This window comes from Ambystoma mexicanum, chromosome 5p (genome assembly GCF_040938575.1).
Source record: "Ambystoma mexicanum isolate Mex_15411 chromosome 5p, UKY_AmexF1_1, whole genome shotgun sequence".
NCBI classification, from domain to species: Eukaryota; Metazoa; Chordata; class Amphibia; order Caudata; family Ambystomatidae; genus Ambystoma; species Ambystoma mexicanum.
Genome location: NC_090930.1, coordinates 129,739,423 through 129,757,060, shown reverse-complemented (window position 1 = coordinate 129,757,060; position 17,638 = coordinate 129,739,423). Strand labels below are relative to the sequence as shown.

The 17,638-nt window shown below is 46.5% G+C and overlaps 1 protein-coding gene across 4 annotated transcripts in view; it reads right to left on the bottom strand.

The window, feature by feature from the left end:
* Positions 1 to 17,638, bottom strand: part of STARD8 (StAR related lipid transfer domain containing 8) — a 648,599-nt gene that overhangs the window by 12,805 nt on the left and 618,156 nt on the right. For all 4 annotated transcript variants that reach the window (XM_069612521.1, XM_069612520.1, XM_069612523.1 and 1 more), the window contains 5 exons: positions 11,666 to 11,825; positions 7,272 to 7,470; positions 5,998 to 6,208; positions 3,228 to 3,342; positions 2,602 to 2,823 (listed from right to left, as the gene is read on the bottom strand). In XM_069612521.1, the coding sequence (XP_069468622.1) occupies positions 2,602 to 2,823; positions 3,228 to 3,342; positions 5,998 to 6,208; positions 7,272 to 7,470; positions 11,666 to 11,825 (907 nt within the window). The remainder of the gene's footprint in view (positions 1 to 2,601; positions 2,824 to 3,227; positions 3,343 to 5,997; positions 6,209 to 7,271; positions 7,471 to 11,665; positions 11,826 to 17,638) is intronic.

Sequence of the window (17,638 nt, the reverse complement as noted above, 5' to 3'; positions counted from 1 at the left end):
GCTGTTCGGGCTGGGCTGCTACCATTGGTGGCAGCACCTGACTGATTAGCATATAGCTGGACATCCTTTTGCAATGGCGCAGACGGGCTAAAAAACAGTGGTGTGGAAGGTTGCCCAGAGCAATGCCAGTGGTTCATATTCATTCAAAACCTTCCACTCATCACGTTTGTTGTTACAGTTTGTCTCACTGTGTGGCAGAGGGTATGCCCAGATGTGGGTCTCTTGCTCGCTGTGCCATAGGGAACCAAGCTGCACCTCACCGAGGAGGCCCAACAAGGAAGAAGCATGTCTGGGGTTGCTTGTGTTTCCGTGCAGAGGGGACCTGGACTAGTAGTTCGGGACGGCTGCTACCATTGGTGGATTTACGTGACTGATTCGCATATGGCTGGACCCCTTTTGCAATGGTGCAGACGGGCTAAAAAAAAACGGTGGTGTGGAAGGTTGCCCAGAGCAATGCCAGTGATGCAGATTCATTGAAAACCTTCCACTCAGCACGTTTGTGGTTATACTGTAACTTAAAACACATTATTACTGTGCCAGTAACCACTAGAGTTATCTCGCAGTGCTGAGGCTACTCCATGAGTAGTAAGGCTGTCCACGTTATTGCTGCTAGAGAGAGGACTTTTTATATACATTAAGATGTAAACATCAACAAAAAATGAGAGAGATAAAACACTACGTTGATAATTGGGGACAATTAGATACATCGGTTAAACCAAAAAGAGAATCCTACACATTGTGCGGAAAGAGGTAGCATTCATGGGTTGAGCTGGGCTTTTAAGGAATACCCATTTCCAGCGGCCAATTGAGAAGCGGGCACGTGTGTTCGGTGCAGGGACTTTCTATCGTTGGATAAATGCTGATTGGATTAGAAGAAAGAGCACAAATCATGAGACTTGATCTCAAAAGAGGAGCCTGTCTCGCTGTCACTGCACTCCTCGATTGATCAGCTGACACAAGATGGCTTACTCCTTCTGTCTCCAGTCATGGTGACCACTCATTTGCGGGGGGCTTACCAGCCATCACTGCAAATCGCCAGTCCATAAGTATAGTATTGTATTGCATTGTATTCATCATTTATATAGCGCCCCTCCCCATTTGTGTGGCCACTTCAGCGTTTGCTCTTCAAATGACCCCAAAAGGAGTCCAGGCTCCTGCAATCAAGTGCAGAAAGGGTGCAGGAACTTTACTATCTGTCATCCTCCAGACGGCCTGAAGTGAGACTATATTAGGCTTTTGTAGATAGGTATGGACTGAAAGCCAGCGCGCTGCATGAGCCAGCGCATATATCTTAGAAAACCCTAACGAAGCTCATGAGACTGAAACACGGAGTTCCTCACAGCCCTGCCTACAACGCAATTTATCAAGAAGGGAAATGCACAATGAACAAGGTTACCCCAATAACCCAAAAAGGTATTCATCAGATCCATGTGTTTAGTAGATCGTTGTTATACCACTGGTGGAACTGTGGCCTTTACACCAGGGGAACTGCAGCCTGTTCATCTTTCACAGTTTTTTTAAATGTGTTTACACAAAATGTGGGGAACTGGCCATACTACCTCCCCCGTATCATTTTTATTCATCCCATTTCTCAAAGTATTTGTTTTTGAATCCGTTTCTTTTGAAGTAAAGAATGAGTGAGTATACATTAAATATGCTAGTTTTATATGCATACAAAGATTTAGCTAGTCTTGCACGAATGCAAAGATAGGTGCCAGATTCAACAATTCACACTGCAGCAGTGAAATGTTGCAAACATACAATATTCAGGAGACATTAGCTCCCCAGGACATTCATGTGAGGGTAGGATTAATTGGGGGGATCCACCCTAGTGACATCACTTGGGGGGCGGGGAGAGGCTGCTGACATCATTACAGACAGACACACAACTCAATAGGGACCTTAGAGAGACACATGCATTTTCAGAGTCTTGTCCTGGCGTATCCCCAAATGTCACCTTTTCCACACTTATCACTAATAGGTACCATAGCACGCCCCAGCCGGCTAAGACATGCACGAATGCTGCGCGTATCCACTTTGGCTGTTTCTCGGTCATCATGGTATGATATGATAGGATATTTATAAGGCGCTTAATACCCAGAGGTTTCTAAGCGCGGACCCGCTGTTATGTTATGCTGATGTACACCGTGCACCGCTACCACCCAGGGGCAGTCTCCAGGAGCTCTCACTGTTACCGTAGCCAGTACCACATGCACCTATTGGGGTTAGTGGCATGATGGTGTCTATTCCCCCTTTCAATGATATTGATACTGCGTTCATGTTAATGGTGTCCCCCTCCAACACAGAGTGCCATTGAGGACTTTCGAACAGACCATGATACTGGTCCATAAAGTTAATCCATGTTTACATTAATTATTTCTGTTGGTGCGGGGCCATGCCTGATTTGCATATGGACTTCGCCCTTCTGTAATGGCTTAGCAGGCTGAAAAATGGTGGTCTAGAGGGTTGCCCAGAGCTGTGCCCGTGGTTATGATTTATTCAAAACTTTCTAGACATCAAAGTTTGATTTGATGTCTGTATACTATGCAGCGCACATGATAATGAACAGATTCCTGCTAACAGCGCCTAAGACATGTTCACCTTTTTGGAGGCCAGCTCAGTGTGTTGGGGCCCAGCCACGTTAAGCCACCCTCTGAATTTCTCCGTAGAGTCGCAGAGCAGGCTTTGAACGGCATCTTCCACGTACGACTGGAAGTCACGCCCTTCCCCCTCGAGCTGCCGGCTCAGCTCCTCAAGGGACAGGGGGTGGGGGTCGGCAGACACGTACGAGTTCCGGGACTGCAGCATCATGTCGTGGGGGATCTGGAAAGGCAACACACAAACATTAAGACACTGGCGTCATTACTCGCAGCGCCAACATGGTTACTGTAGTCACACTGATGTGGTTATGCTTCAAAGATATTTTATATTACTTGATATTTGCATAGTGCCTTACTCCTATTGTCATGGATTCAAAGCACTGTGAGGTGAATGACCCTTTAGACCGTAGTCTGAGCAGACATGAACTCTACAAAGTATTACATTGCTTGCAAATAGCCTTCAGGAATTCAAGCTGCTGTTCAATTACTAGCAGAGATGACTAGTGTAAAGAGAATTTATGATAGCTGTAGAATGAAGCGTGTTCAGGCGCTGCATGGATTGCTAGGTCAGTGAATATGTGACAGCGGGAACACATCTACCCAGAACATGCCCTCAGGATGACTCACCTGGAAAAGCTTCTTGCACTCTGTGATCATGTGCGTCAGCCCCTCGGTGGCCGCCATGTGCTCGTTCAAGTCTTTTTGGTCTGGCTGTCCTCTGCCTCCCTTCTTCTGCATCATTCTGTAGATCAGAGAAACCAGAAGCCTGAGCACAAGGAAACCCAGAAGCACCAGATTATTGCCAGACCTGGAGACCACCAGGTGGCATCCCATTGCCTGAGTGAATGGCCATCGCAGGACTCCTTTCCCAAAAGGTCCAGAACAAGATGGAGCTGAGGAAAAGCTGCAGTGACTACACCATACTAGCTAACACGCCCCATTCCAATCTGGCACTTGTAGTTCCACTTTTACCATTATAAAACTCGGACTACAAGTCCCAGAATGCAAACAAAAAAAAACAGGACTGGATACGCACCAAAGATTGGAATGGGTCATGTTGGCAAGTATGCCAATACGTACATCTATTGATTGCTTCTGCCATGTTGAAGGTCCCCCAAAATGTTGCGAAATAAGGCAAACTGGCACCCTGCAGAGCCATTACAAACTGTCACAGGATGTCCCAAGCCTCTTCCTTCAGCATCCTTCACACTTGCAACAACTACCGTCTTTTTTATTTTAAACAGTGCTTTTCTAATACGAGTCTGCGGCAGACACTTCAGTCTGTCGCAAATGAAGTGTGGGAGGGTCCCTACTCCCCTATCTGGTGCAGGTTTGGTTAAGTGATAATGTTTGGTCATTAGCTCAGTTGTAGTTTTAGGTAAATTAGGGGGTTTGCATTTCAAAGCCCCCACCCGGCTATTCAGGCTGTGCCTTTTTGCTATGTCAGATGCAAGCCTGTGTCACACAATGACTAAAAGCAGGTGACTATCACACATGCTCTCCTGGTCAGTGCTTTTATATCTTACAACCCATAGGGCTGCTTAGATCAATATTTCTTAGGATGGAAATAAACTGCCATTCCTTGCTTCAAGTCACCCTTCATACTGGTAGCCATAGTGTACTGTACACACATGCACACGTCTATGGGCTGAAAAGGTTGGGCTGCCAATAGGACTTCCCAGCTTTACTTGGACCTGTTTAATGACTACTGCTTTTGTTGGTTGAGAAAAGAGGACAGCGGCTTCTCGGCATCACTAGTTTGTATGCGCTTTTGAAGTCTAATGCCCAGGCGTTATAGTGTACCACTGCACACATGCAGCTTGCTGCGGCGTATACCAAAACATAAGACATTTACTACTGACAATCAAGTGGGTGGATCCCATAGGGAAACGTTCATATACATGCAAACCCGCCAGAGGTCTCGGACGATATGGAGAGTCGTGGGCCACCTGCAAGAATATCTTTGAATTATTGCAGAGCTGTCGTTGTCTTTCATCCTTTTGCAGTTGATAAAACGAGTAGGACGGAGGTTAGGTGCAAGGTCTGTTTACAATGGTGTGAAGCAGACAGTAGTGATGACAATTGCGTCATACGAGATACGAGATATCCCCGCCATATCATCGCTGTGCAATGGAATGAAGGATGAACCTGGGCATAGGAAGGTGCCCTCGCCACATATATAGTGACACTAGGGAAGGTGGGACATCAGTAATAAAAATATTAAGCTAATGTTTCACTCGCATCACCCTTTTACCCTGTCCAGCATGCCCCTGAGGGACAATCAGTAGGACAATCAGATTGTAACAATCAATCTGATTGGCCATCGCCGGGTCGTTTCCAGCCCGACAAAGACTTGCCTGCACATCCGCGCGCTGCATCCCTCGTTCTTCCTTCCCTTTCTGCGATTGGCCGCCATGGAACTGGAGAAGGGACTACAAATAGTCCCTTCTCCCTGTTCCCTGGGGGCCATTTTCTTTGTTTACTTTTTTTTTTAAATCACTTTTTAATGGTCACAATGGAAAGGGAAAAGGGGACTACATGTAGTCCCTTCTCGCCTGACCCAGGGTGGCCCTTTTCTTTCTTTTTTTTTCTCCGTTTGAGAAACAGTGTCCATGCCGCATCTCAACTTGAGAACAATATTATTAGTACCCCGGTACAACATACCAGGGTACAAATAGCAATAGAACCTTCGGAGGGGGTGCATTACTGGCTTGGTAATGCCCCAGGGCTTATGTTAAAGCCCTAGTTTCACTACGGCTTGTAACTGATGCCGGCATTAACAGACCAGTAAAGCCACCCCTCCTCGGGTTCTATTGCTTTAGTATGCCACAACTTCCTCCTCTGTCTCCAGTCAATCATAATTATTTAGAAAACCGTGCCATCTAACGGCAGAGTTCGGAATTGCATCTTGTTTTCTAAAGTTTAAAAAGTGGGCATTGATCATTGGTGTACACAATCGCGGGGATTCCAGATAACAATGTATTTAGTCACAAGGCATAGCTAAGGTATTGCGGTATATGGAAGGGAGCCTCCTTTAAGAAAGAGAGGACGGACGGGTACAGGAAGAAAGATGAAGAGGAGGAGTCGGGGGAGGAAAAGTGGAGAACGAGAAAGGGAAATAAAGAGGAAGGGTAGGTAACACCGTGGCTTGGTCATTCATTGAGAGAGATCCCTCTGATCTAGGCCAACACCAGATCCCTTGAGTCGGCTACACAACAGGCATTAGTTGAAATACACATTGAGGAGCATCACAAACTGGAAAGTGAGGTACTAAAGGTCGCCAAAGCAGATCACTAGCCGGGTCATTGAAGTTATGATAGTGAAAGTGGCTGAACAATGTGACCTAAATGTGGCAGGATTGCAATAAACCCTGGGTAGAAAGCGGACCGGACCTCACCTTGTGGAAGGAGCCTCCTTCTTGCATATGTTGAGATGGAAAATGGATGGAGAGAGGCAGACCCCCAGGTTGCCTGGGGTCATCTGGTTCTCCTTGACGGACGCCACATCACTCAAGAAGTAGAGAAGACTCTGCAGCATTTCCCGGTTCTCATCTGGCATCAGAACGATGGCTGCCTGGACCGCCTTCAGCCTCTGCTCCTTCGGGACAACTAGAGGAGGAGAGACAGCAATGAGCTTATTTCCATTCCAATTGCAAAAGCTTCGAGCCTCCACAAAAACAGACCGACATCTCAAATATCATTTGTTAAGAGGAAGGACGGCAATGCTCAAGAACAACTGGTCTGCCAGGTGGTCCAACTTAGAGGTAACAGGAGGGATGGCCCAATACTGGGACAGGACTATGGGCTATCAATAGATGCTAACGAGGGGGGCGTCCTGCCAGTGACATTTTTACTGATTGCAATATCATTTTAATGCAAATTCGACCAATATGGGACATTCATGCAAAATAAAAAATGTTGCCATGTGGTGTACTACTGTGTAAAATATAAATGAACACTCAGTATTGAGGGTATAGGTCAGCTTTACATTTTGCTGAAACTCTATTATTTTTTATGGGTTTTTATGAAGGCAAAAAGTCGGTCTATGGTTAGTAATTAACCTTAACACATTCGACAGTAAAAGTATCCAGATTACTTTATCAAGCCTAAGCATAAAGCTGTAAACATCATAAACAAAGAAGGAGGTTCACAGGTAACATTGCAAGCTGTAAGGCAGTCAAATGGGTGCAAAGGAGTACAATGTTACGGCAACAGTGTGGACTGCATAGACAAAAAAGGGTCCACAATAAGCGTTACTTCATGCAGTTAGGCAGTTTAGTGCAAAGCAATTAAAGAACATACAAAGCAGTTTAACATGTATCAATAAAAAAAAGGGGGGTGTGCACATATCTAATACTGACATGGAGCAACAGATACTGTATGCTACTGTCTTAGGCCAACACTAAAGCTTTGTATAGTTTTGTCATCCTAGAAAGAGCATAACTAATATCGTTTGTCTAGGAGACATGACCTTGGAGAGGTCTACCAGAGGTCTACCAGTGCCAGGCTAACGGGTGGTCCAACTTACACTGGTAGATCTGGTCTGCCAGGTGGTCGTATTTACACTGGTAGAACTGGTCTGCCAGGTGGTCCTACTTACATTGGTAGAACTGGTCTGCCAGGTGGTCTTACTTACTCTGGTAGAACTGGTCTGCTAGGTGGTCATACTTACACTGGTAGATCTGTAGGAAAGTGTCAGTCAGTTTGCCAGTGAAGATGGGCTCAGGCAGGTCCCGGAAGTACTGCTTCAGGAGGTCCGCAACGTCATAAGCGGACTGTTCCTTGTAGCTGACATGGTCGGGCGATGCTTCGTTCATCTGCCTCAGGGCTTGGATCCGCGATTTCACACCGGACTTACGGAAAATACCTTCCTGCAGAGTCCACGCCAAAATATTAAATTCACACAAACCATGCTAGATTTCATAGGGGCCTAAATAATAACAATTCAGTAACCTTTGCACCCTTCAGGATAGCTTCAATGCTCATAAAATTGAGACGACTCCATTTCAGCAGTTAGATGCCTAGACGATTCAAAGTAGTCCATAGGCCCTAGGGGTGTTGAGGGTTGTGTAATGGTGTAGGTGTGTGTGCGTGTGTGTGTGTGTGTGTGTGTCTGTGAGTATATACGTGTGTGCATGTGCATGTTCATGATTCAGTGCATGTATGCTGCTTTGTTTCCTTTCACTGAACATCATTTTCACCAGGTTGACACACTTACAATTGACTTTGCGGTAGTACCATAGTACCTAGAGGGAGAGGGCAGCGGTGAAAGAATCAGTGTCTGGAGACTCGCTGTTCCTCAAGGGCGTCTGCTCTGTGATCATAATTTTGGGGTAGAGTTTGCAAGGGTATATCGACCTCCAGGTAGCACGTTATCAGATCTGGTTGACAGAGTTTTACCTGAAACCATGTCATCCTGCTCAATCGCCTCCGTGATAACCTGGGTATCACTGATATCTCCTTTCTCACTGATCGAACCTCCCAGGTCCAGCTGGAGTCCTTCCTCTCCTCTATCTCGCTCTCTACCTGTTGTGTACCCCAGGGGTCTAACCTCTCTCCCTGGCTGTTCAACCAATACCTGGCACCCCTTGCCCACCACATCGCTGCTCTCTGCTCCAACTTGGAATCTTGTGCGGATGACAGCCAGCTCTCTTTTAGGCTCACCTCGGCCACCTCTACTCCTTCTCTCATTCCAAACTGCCTGTCTACAGTCTAGGAGTGGTGTGCCGCCAATGATCTCTGCTTCAACGCCAGTAAGACTGAGATCCTACTCAGCAGAACACCAGCTCCATCCTTTCTTCTCTCTCTCTGGCCACCCACTTTGGGCCCTCTTCCTACTCCTTCCTGTGAGGCTAAGAACCTTGGGGTCATCTTCAATTCCACCCTCTCCTTCTATCCTCACATCGCCAACGTCTCTAAGAAGTCAAACTATCAGCTGCAGAGGTATTCTTCCTTTCCTCACTTCCACCCAGAAGCTCACTGTCTCAAGAGTTCTCGTCCCCTCTAGGCTGGACTACTGCAACAGCATCCTTCTAAATATTCCTGCCTCTACTCTCTGTCCTCTACAACTTATCCAGAATAGGACTGCAAGTCTTGTCCTTGGCATCTAGCTCAGGGATTGTATTTCTCCAGCACTGCAATCTCTTCACTGGCTCCCAGTGGCAGCAAGGATCAAGTTCAAGACCCTCTGCATCGTTCACAAGGCTTTCTGGAGCATGGCACTGCACTATCTCCAACGCTCTCTTCCTAAACATCTCCCTTATCGAGCTCTCCTCTCTTCCACCTCCAACTCTCTGACGGTCAGTCGCTTTTCAAGCAGAGTTGGGGCAGATCTTTTTCTTTGGCTGGGGCCTCTCTCTGGAACAGCCTCCCTGCCTCTCTCAAACTTGAGCAGAGCCACCTGCGGTTCTGGATGCAACTCAAGACCTTCATCTTCACTTCAGCTTTTCTCTCCAATGCCGATGACCCGGTCCACGCACTGGTCTCCTGGCCAACCCTCTAAACTTGGGCACAGCATCCTGCATGTCCAGTTGCACCTCGCACTGCCTCTTGGCTCCCCCAGCACTTAAGGGTCTGTATCTGTATCCCTGCAGTCCCTTCTCTCTGCACTTATGAGCCACCCGTTGGCTGCACTTTTGATTACCTCCACTTCTCCTTCCCCCGCCCCCTTGGCACTTCTCCTTATCCACTTCCCTGCACTTGCACGATCTGAATGATACAAGGCCTAGTAAGATTGTTGTATTGTCCTCCCTCCGTTTCCCCCTCCTTGTCTTGTCGTGCCTAGAAACTTGTACACAGGAGTGTTATATATGCCATTTTATATCATAAGGGCAGAGATTGCTTCTAGAGGACTATACGCCTCATTTTAAATGGGGCGCAATGGTAAATCAGGGCGTAAAAGCAAGGCACAATGCTTTATGCCTTTATTTAACACTCTGTCCCATTTTGATGCAGTGACAAGGCAGTGGGGGCGAGTAAGCTCTCCACAGTGCATTCTCCCCGTCTTGTCAGTGCATTTCATTGTCATGCAGGCATGAAACTAATGCATTCCCTTGGGAATCCATTAGCCAACTTCAAAGCGTATTTGCCAGCAACATTTACTTTCATGTAAGACCGAGAGGAAAATGAAAGAGTAAAAGCAAGTTTGCCTCACTTTTGCTCTTTCCTTTTCCTCCTTGTGTTGCTAATGTTCAAAATTCCATGCAAGGGTCCCCGCACCGTTTAAGTGCCGTGGATGCAATTGACATTTGTTTTAAAATTACCCTGACTGTATAGGTTTGTCGATTCTCACTGTGGGGTTTATGTTTATGCTTTTCTCCCTTACAGTCTTCCAATGCAACCCAATAAAAGGTACTCTTAATGACATGACAAGTTCGACACATTCTTATGTATCTGAAATGCGTGTGGCTGATGACAGCTGTGCTTATATAGGACATAGCAAGGAAGACGCAAATGGCTTGGTACCAATTTTCTCTCCTGCAGAAAATCAAGTGATTTAACCCAGAAAAGACACTGTTCACGCCTTGGTCCTCTCCTGTGTGGATAGTGACCTTGTGGAAGGCCTTTCGGTGACTACCCCGGCACCGTGTATTAATACTGCATAGAGACTCATAAAGGACTCTGCAAATTCGACATCACCCCGACGCTCATCAAACTGCACTGGCTCCTGCTGCAAGCCCGTATCATCTTCATCTCCTGCTACATCATCTACAAGGCTGTCGCCCTGAAGTCCCCAAGCTACCTCTCTCTGAGAAACTCAGCATCTCTGGAGGCCTGTGTGATCCACAGGAAGTAAAGGCCTGTGCAGAATTGAACTCTGCCAGTGCAGGAAGGAAAGAACCAGAAGACAGGCCTTCTCCGTCTGTGCGCATTCAAAAGGTGCACAAAAATTGGCAATGCATTTCGGAACACTGTCCGTCTTCAGGGCTGGACACTGACCGCTTTAAACATCCAGTCGTCAGTACATGCTGCTGAGTGACACTTGTCTACATGATTCTTGCACTGATAGAACCGTGTGCGAAAATTCAGTAGCGCCGATCAATGAGGAGGACGTGACATGAATGACTCAGGGGTGACCAGTGATCTTTGGGTAAAGCTAATGCTATAGAGGTGAAGGCTATTTAAACTTTTGTCAAACTTCAATTCACGTGTTCCAAATGCAGAATGGAACACGTCGCCCCACGCGCCACCTGCCCCTCACCTCCCCACCACCCTGTACAGCTGTACCCCTCCTCTGTGTCCCTATGTATCCTACCCCCTGCTTTACATCTGTTCTGTTACCTTTGAAAAGCGCTGTTATGCATCTTTGCTGTTGTATACCTCTGTAAAGCGTTTCATTGTGTATCTGTATTGTTGTATACCTCTGTAAAGCGCTCTGTTGTATATCTACATTGTTGTATACCTCTGTAAAGCTTTCCATTGTGTATCTGTATTGTTGTATACCTCTGTAAAGCGTTTCGTTGTGTATCTGTATTGTTGTATACCTCTGTAAAGCGTTTCGTTGTGTATCTACATCGTTGTATACCTCTAAAGCGCTCTGTTGTGAATCTGCACTCATGTATACCTCTGTAAAGCTTTCCATTGTGTAGCTGTATTGTTGTATACCTCTGTAAAGCGTTTCATTGTGTATCTGTATTGTTGTATACCTCTGTAAAGCGCTCTGTTGTGTATCTGTATTGTTGTATACCTCTGTAAAGCGTTTCGTTGAGTATCTACATTGTTGTATACCTCTGTAAAGCGTTTTGTTGTGAATTTGCACTCATGTATACCTCTGTAAAGCTTTCCATTGTGTATCTGTATTGTTGTATACCTCTGTAAAGTGCTCCGTTGATTGTCAAAGCGGAGTCTGCACTCAATACATACCATAATAAGAATAAGAACGCTTGGTATCATCTTTAGAAAAGTCATGACATCGTTTGTAAATGCCATCATGGCATTCCATGTCTAGCCTGGGGCTTGCCATCTGCGGGCTGCTGGCCCATTATAAATAAATAAATATAGCCAGGCCGCTTGAAGCCTCCCCAATATCTTCCCAGAAGCCTCAGCCGGCTCTTGCACTGAACCCACCTGGTCGAGGCACTGGCTGCGGATATAGCGCATGGCCTGCTGGATGCTCTGCGGCAGCGGCTGCCCGGTCCGCTGCACGTTGACGATTGGCGGCACCCCAAACACAGTCTTCCCCGTGTAGTCTGGGACTTTGCTTCTTTTCATGAACTTGGGGACCGTCCTGCCAGAGAAGGAAACCAATGCGAACATTAGACTCTTTCCTACTCATGCAATGGACATGTGACATTTGCACAGTGCTCTGCTGGACACAGGGAGAACTAGCAACAGGGCATTGTGCTCTGCTGGACACAGGCAGAACTAGCAACAGTGCTCTGCTGGACACAGGGAGAACTAGCAACAGGGCACTGTGCTCTGCTGGACACAGGGAGAACTAGCAACAGGGCACTGTGCTCTGCTGGATACAGGCAGAAATAGCAACAGGGCACTGTGCTCTGCTGGACACAGGGAGAACTAGCAACAGTGCTCTGCTGGACACAGGGAGAACTAGCAACAGGGAACTGTGCTCTGCTGGACACAGGGAGAACTAGCAACAGGGCACTGTGCTTTGCTGGACATAGGGAGAACTCACACAGGGCAATGCGCTCTGCTGGACACAGGCAGAACTAGCAACAGGGCACTGTGCTTTGTTGGACATAGGGAGAACTCACAACAGGGCACTGTGCTCTGCTGGACACAGGCAGAACTAGAAACAGGGGACTGTGCTCTGCTGGACACAGGCAGAACTAGAAACAGGGGACTGTGCTCTGCTGGACACAGGCGGAACTAGCAACAGGGCACTGTGCTCTCCTGGACACAGGCAGAACTAACAGGGCACTGTGCTCTCCTGGACACAGGCAGAACTAGCAACAGGGCACCGTGCTCTGCTGGACACATGGAGAACTAGCAACAGGGCACCGTGCTCTGCTGGACACAGGGAGAACTGGCAACAGGGCACCATGCTCTGCTGGACACAGGGAGAACTAGCAACAGGGCACCGTGCTCTGCTGGACACAGGCAGAACTAGCAACAGGGCACTGTGCTCTGCTGGACACAGGCAGAACTAGCAACAGGGCAATGCGCTCTGCTGGACACAGGCAGAACTAGCAACAGGGTACTGTGCTTTGCTCGACATAGGGAGAACTCACAACAGGGCACTGTGCTCTGCTGGACACAGGGAGAACTAGCAACAGGGGACTGTGCTCTGCTGGACACAGGCAGAACTAGAAACAGGGGACTGTGCTCTGCTGGACACAGGCGGATCTAGCAACAGGGCACTGTGCTCTGCTGGACACAGGCGGAACTAGCAACAGGGCACTGTGCTCTGCTGGACACAGGCAGAACTAACAGGGCACTGTGCTCTCCTGGACACAGGCAGAACTAACAGGGCACTGTGCTCTCCGGGACACAGGCAGAACTAGCAACAGGGCACCATGCTCTGCTGGACACAGAGAACTAGCAACAGGGCACCGTGCTCTGCTGGACACAGGCAGAACTAGCAACAGGGCACCGTGCTCTGCTGGACACAGGCAGAACTAGCAACAGGGCACCGTGCTCTGCTGGACACAGGCAGAACTAGCAACAGGGCACCGTGCTCTGCTGGACACGGGGAGAATTAGCAACAGGGCACCGTGCTCTGCTGGACACAGGCAGAACTAGCAACAGGGCACCGTGCTCTGCTGGACACGGAGAACTGGCAACAGGGCACCGTGCTCTGCTGGACACAGGGAGAACTAGCAACAGGGCACTGTGCTCTGCTGGACACAGGGAGAACTAGCAACAGGGCACTGTGCTCTGCTGGACACAGGGGGAACTAACAACAGGGCAGTTCCATGGGCCAGAGAGCCATGAGCAGGACACACCCATGGAAAACTGGGGAAGAGGCAAGTGCATTCCAGTGTCCCCCACAGCCTGTCCAGCCTTGCACCCGTCAAAGGTATGCAGAGGTGTCCCACCCCTCATATCTACCCATCTCCCAATAGTAATACATATTCTACAATCTGGCTTTGCAGGTTCGAAAAAGAGCCCTAGAAATAGAAGACTCATCCTCTGCCCACTTTTTGAGCTACCACTTAATAGCTTAAAGATCAGTTTGCTTGTATTCTGGCCTCTGTGTAATACATGGTATATATGTTTTCTTGTTTCATTCTTTCGCTCATGTAAGTTGTCTATAAGCAGGTGAGGGAGGTTGTCGAAAAGTAGGTTCGAGAGGCTAGTGGGTTTATGCACCTGCTGAGAGCTGAACACCTTCTATAGGGCGTCATTTGAAGTGTGTTGGTAGCATTGCACTGAGAGGGTTTTTTTTTTTTTTTTTTAATAACACCTATTTTATCACATTGCCTCATTTTGGACACCCATGCCCTGTTGTCAGTAGAGGTGTTACCTACCTGCAACTGCCAAATGGGACACTCAGAGCCTTGCACTGTGCCTGAACCTTACATGTCTGTAACTACAAAATGTGACACTCTCAGCCTTGCGCTTTGCCAAATGTTACCTACTTGTAACTACCAAATGCGAACCTGCACTTTCTGTAACTAGCGCCTAGATGCCTCTGGGTTTTGTGCGCTGAAATAAATGCAAAAATAAATAAATAAATTAATAAATAAAACATTGCCACTCACAATGGCAGTTCGGGTTCTGGCAGCATTATTGCATGCGTTTGTGCAGCCGCTCCCCAATAACCACAGTGACCATTAATCGAATCAGGTGGCAGTCCATGTTTTACCGCATTCAGTAATTGGAATGCAGTTTGGCGGTATTAACTCTGCTTCGTAATGAACTCTACACCTTTAATCCACAAGAGGGCTCACCAGGACCGTGCTGTATGCCTTGGCAAACTATGACGTCACCGTACGAGCCTAGTCAATGCTCTTTATATTTAAGTGGCAATTACATCAGACATTTTAGCTAAGTTCTGGAAAAATGCTCCAAACTTTAAAAGGTGGTACTATTGATGCTCATATTTTGAGAAATAAAAGTGACGCTGTATTTTGTAGGGCTGTACCGAACTTCAGCTTCGAGTAAGTATTCGGACAAATTCCAGCTGAAAAAGAGATATTCGGCTCCGGACGAATAGTTTCTAGCTATTTGGCTCTTGCCGAATACTTTGACATTCTCAACATGAACTCAGAAAGGCAAATATAGACTTCAGTTTGCAAAACTGAATAGAATTAGACCAGACAATTTGCCATCACACAGCTGAAAAATATCTTATATTGTAATCTGCACCTTAGGGCATGTTTTGTTACAGATTCTTAGACAAAAAAGGTGCTCAATTTTTATACTTGGACTGCAACAATACAGGAAAACATTTTCTTTTGGCGAATGTTTACATGCAATGTGCACTTTTTTCAGTTGGAAAAAACTGAGGGAAATGTGCATAGATACTTTCAGTTCCTGTCATGTCGCTTCCCATTGCGTATGTCACAGTCCCCCCATTTTTTTATTTTAAGGACTTGAGTCCTGAGTTTAACATTATCTGATATTTTTTCAGGAATGATAAGTTGCATATGTTTGTATATTGGCGAGAAGGAGTGGCTAAGATAAGTGAAAAGTGAGCAGCATTTGTTTGGGTGGGGTGAATAGTTGTGAGATGGAGTTCATGCATTTCAGAGTTCCTCTTGACTTGTGCCTTGCATGAGCCGATATGAACCCTTTTATACATTTCTATGTGAGCTGCAAAGAAGTTTGGAAACTCGACCACATCGACTTTGCAACTGGATAGAGAATGCAATGCATCTGATTCACAAAGGCAGTCCTTTTGCACTTGTCAAGCCTCCTACTTTAACTGGCACTGAATATGCAACAATCTTCTGTACATTTGGTCCCTTCATTTTGGTTAAATCTGCTTTATTTCTGGCTTTTATACTTTAAATAAAGATGCTACATTAATTACTATGAAGAGAAATAAAAGTATAGAATGCATTTAAAATGGTGCTTTATTTGTTTTTTTAATAAGTGTGTTTTTTTAAGTTGGGAACATGATTCATTAAATAAAGCAACTATTTGGCTGCATATTCTGCTTCGGCCGAATAGTTGACAAACTATTCGGTATTCGGACGAATACTAAGGGCCTCATTACATGGAATGCGGTAAACCATGGTGCTTTTAGCACCATGGTTGCCGCCGGTACCATACCGGTACCACCATGGAGAAAAGGGGAATTACCACCCTATTCCAAGGTTGGCGGGCGGTAATTCCCCCTTTCTCCATGGCCCATCCCCATTCCCATTTTTGCCCCATAGGGCTCAATAGGAATGAGGAAGGGGCTAATTACGGCACCGCAAATTTCAGTACCGTAGTTAGAACCAAGGTCCCTTTGTGGGTCCCAACTTTAATGGCTGGTCTGCACCAGTAAGGTGGTTAAGGGTTTACCGGTACCAGTGCCCTTACCGGTACCAGTAAACCCTTACCACCTACTGTGTAATGAGGCCCAAAATATGCTATTCGGTACAGCCCTAGTATTTTATCAATAAAACATTTATCTGACAACTTTTGAAAGCACAATTTTAACGTTCCGGCAGCCTAATTGTTAAATCACGTTTGAAAATGAAAACGTTTAATTGACAGTTCAAACATTCATCAGTTTCTAATGAAATGTTTGGACATTTAAAAAAAAAAAACAATTCCAACTCAATAGAAGTAACCCTAACTTGTTTTTTTTAAAATGCACATCAACTGTGATATAACTTTTTAGTTCAAACTATGAATTGTAGTTTTTTTTAACTTTTCAACTAAGTCTTTGAAACTTGTTTCACCAATAGCGTAAAGTAAAAACGATTTGAAGTTCTGGGGTGAAGCACGCGTTTCTTTGAGCAGAAGGCTTGAGTTTGCATGGTTTAAGTGGGGCTATGGTGTCAATGGCAGCCGTTAAGGTTGTGGCATACAGGTCAGCGAGTGTATTAGGGTAATTGGTGAAGGGGGGTTTGGGTAGGAGTGAGCAGATCAGGGGAGCAAATGTTCCTTGTTAAGGTTTCTGGAGCTTTGCACCAGAGAGAGGGGCAGCTGAGCAGCGATGGGTGAAGCGCGTCCACTAGGAGGAATGGAGAACTGCACTAAGTTGTGGTCAGACCATGGGCAGGGGCTGTTGGTGTGGGTGGACACCTGACAGTTGAGGTCCGCGATCCAGTCTAGAATGCGACCTTCGTTATGTGTGGGGTTACTGATACATTGTTGGAAGCATAGGGCACTCAGCGAGTTGGACAGCAATGTGACTGCCGGATCAACTGGGTCGTTATAACCTAGGCTGAAGTATCCCAGGAGGATCGATTTAGAGGTGGGTTTATAACGCGCTTAAGACTAGAGACCATTTTCTAAGCGCAGGATTGGACTCGAACCTGTGTTGCTCTGCACCATCTTGCTTTCAAGCCAAACATGTTGCCCCTGAGCTATCCTCCGGCCGGGTTTGCATAGAAACAAAGCATTTTGGGAATATGAGGACCACAGAATGTTATATTTGACAAATACGTCTGCAATAGTGATTAAAGTTTAGAACCCTTATGCCAACTGGGCTTGGTGCATATTGCATTAGTCAAATCGCTTACCCGAACAGTCACATGTCTGTAACCAGTACCTACCAACCATATATATTTATTTGGACAGCCTCAGTTGTCCGGTGTGAGGCATGGGCTGAACTTCTTGTTCCCTAATGCATTGCTGTCATAGCCTATACATTTCAACTAGCATAGATCTCCTAAACCACAATTTCAGACTGTTTCTGGTGTGCACCCAGGAGAAATCGCATTGTGCGATTTTTAGCAGGGTACGAGGGAACAGAGGGAGGTCCATCTCAGAAGCAGTTTTTGGAAACTCCTGGGGTGCAGAACCCCACCAAACCCTGCCACACCTGCTTGTTTATTTATTTATTTGCATTTTTAAAGCACTCACACAGCTGGCGTGCATTGAGGCGCTGTTACAGGAATGGTTGCGTAATTGTAATTTTGTGTTGTTGTCTTAGTTGCGTATTTAAAACACGCTTAAATACCCAGAGGTTTCTAA